General features: G+C 57.4%; 1 protein-coding gene across 1 annotated transcript in view; it reads right to left on the minus strand.

Moving 5' to 3' along the window:
- Positions 1-685, minus strand: part of SYNPO2L (synaptopodin 2 like) — a 36,592-nt gene that overhangs the window by 694 nt on the left and 35,213 nt on the right. The window contains exon 5 of the mRNA XM_029086434.1: positions 1-685. This exon is cut by the window's left edge and continues 694 nt beyond it; it is cut by the window's right edge and continues 53 nt beyond it. Within this exon, the coding sequence (XP_028942267.1) occupies positions 1-685 (685 nt within the window).

Genomic DNA, 685 nt, shown 5'->3' on the forward strand with positions numbered 1-685 from the left:
TAAGCTATTGGAGGGGGAGCTCGGATGTTGGGTGAGTATTTCCAGGATGAGGGCAGAGAAGGGGAAGGAGAGGGGGTCCTGGGCTTGGACTCTGGCTTCAGTGTTGTCTCCACCACAAATTTGTCCATGCGGCTCTGGCGTTTGGCAAAGAGCTCTGCCCCCTTGCCCTTAAGCTGAGGCATGTCCTGGGCCCCATTTACCAGTCCAGCATCTTGCTGCTGAGGCTTAGGAGCCACTGGAGGTGGGGTCTTGAACTTGCGGCCAGAGGACTGCATGAAGTTGCAAGCCTCAGCACCCAGGCTGAGGAAGTCCTCCTCAGGCCCAGACTCGAAGCCTGCCCCAGGGTGGTCACCTTTTGGCTTCTCATCCAGGTTCTGCACCAGAGACAGGAGCTCAGGGTTGGGTGAATTCTTCTTCTTCTCCTCAATCTTACTGAACATGGGTTTCTTGTTGCCCCGTCGGCGAGCCTCCTGCAGGATGCCCGTGCGGGGAGCTGGCACAGCAATCCTCTGCTCTCTGGAGGTTAAGGGCTCAGAAGGAGGTCGTGGCATTGCTGGCGAGACAGCAGGAGAAGGCTGCTTTGGCATTGGGGAACTGCTTATCGTGTGCTGTGATGGTGCTGGACTAATATACAAAGAAGAAGAGGCTGTTCCAGGGACTCGTGGCTGGGGGGGTGTGGAGGGCG

The sequence above is a fragment of the Antrostomus carolinensis genome, unplaced genomic scaffold (assembly GCF_000700745.2).
Source record: "Antrostomus carolinensis isolate BGI_N321 unplaced genomic scaffold, ASM70074v2 scaffold35218, whole genome shotgun sequence".
In the NCBI taxonomy this organism is placed as follows: Eukaryota; Metazoa; Chordata; class Aves; order Caprimulgiformes; family Caprimulgidae; genus Antrostomus; species Antrostomus carolinensis.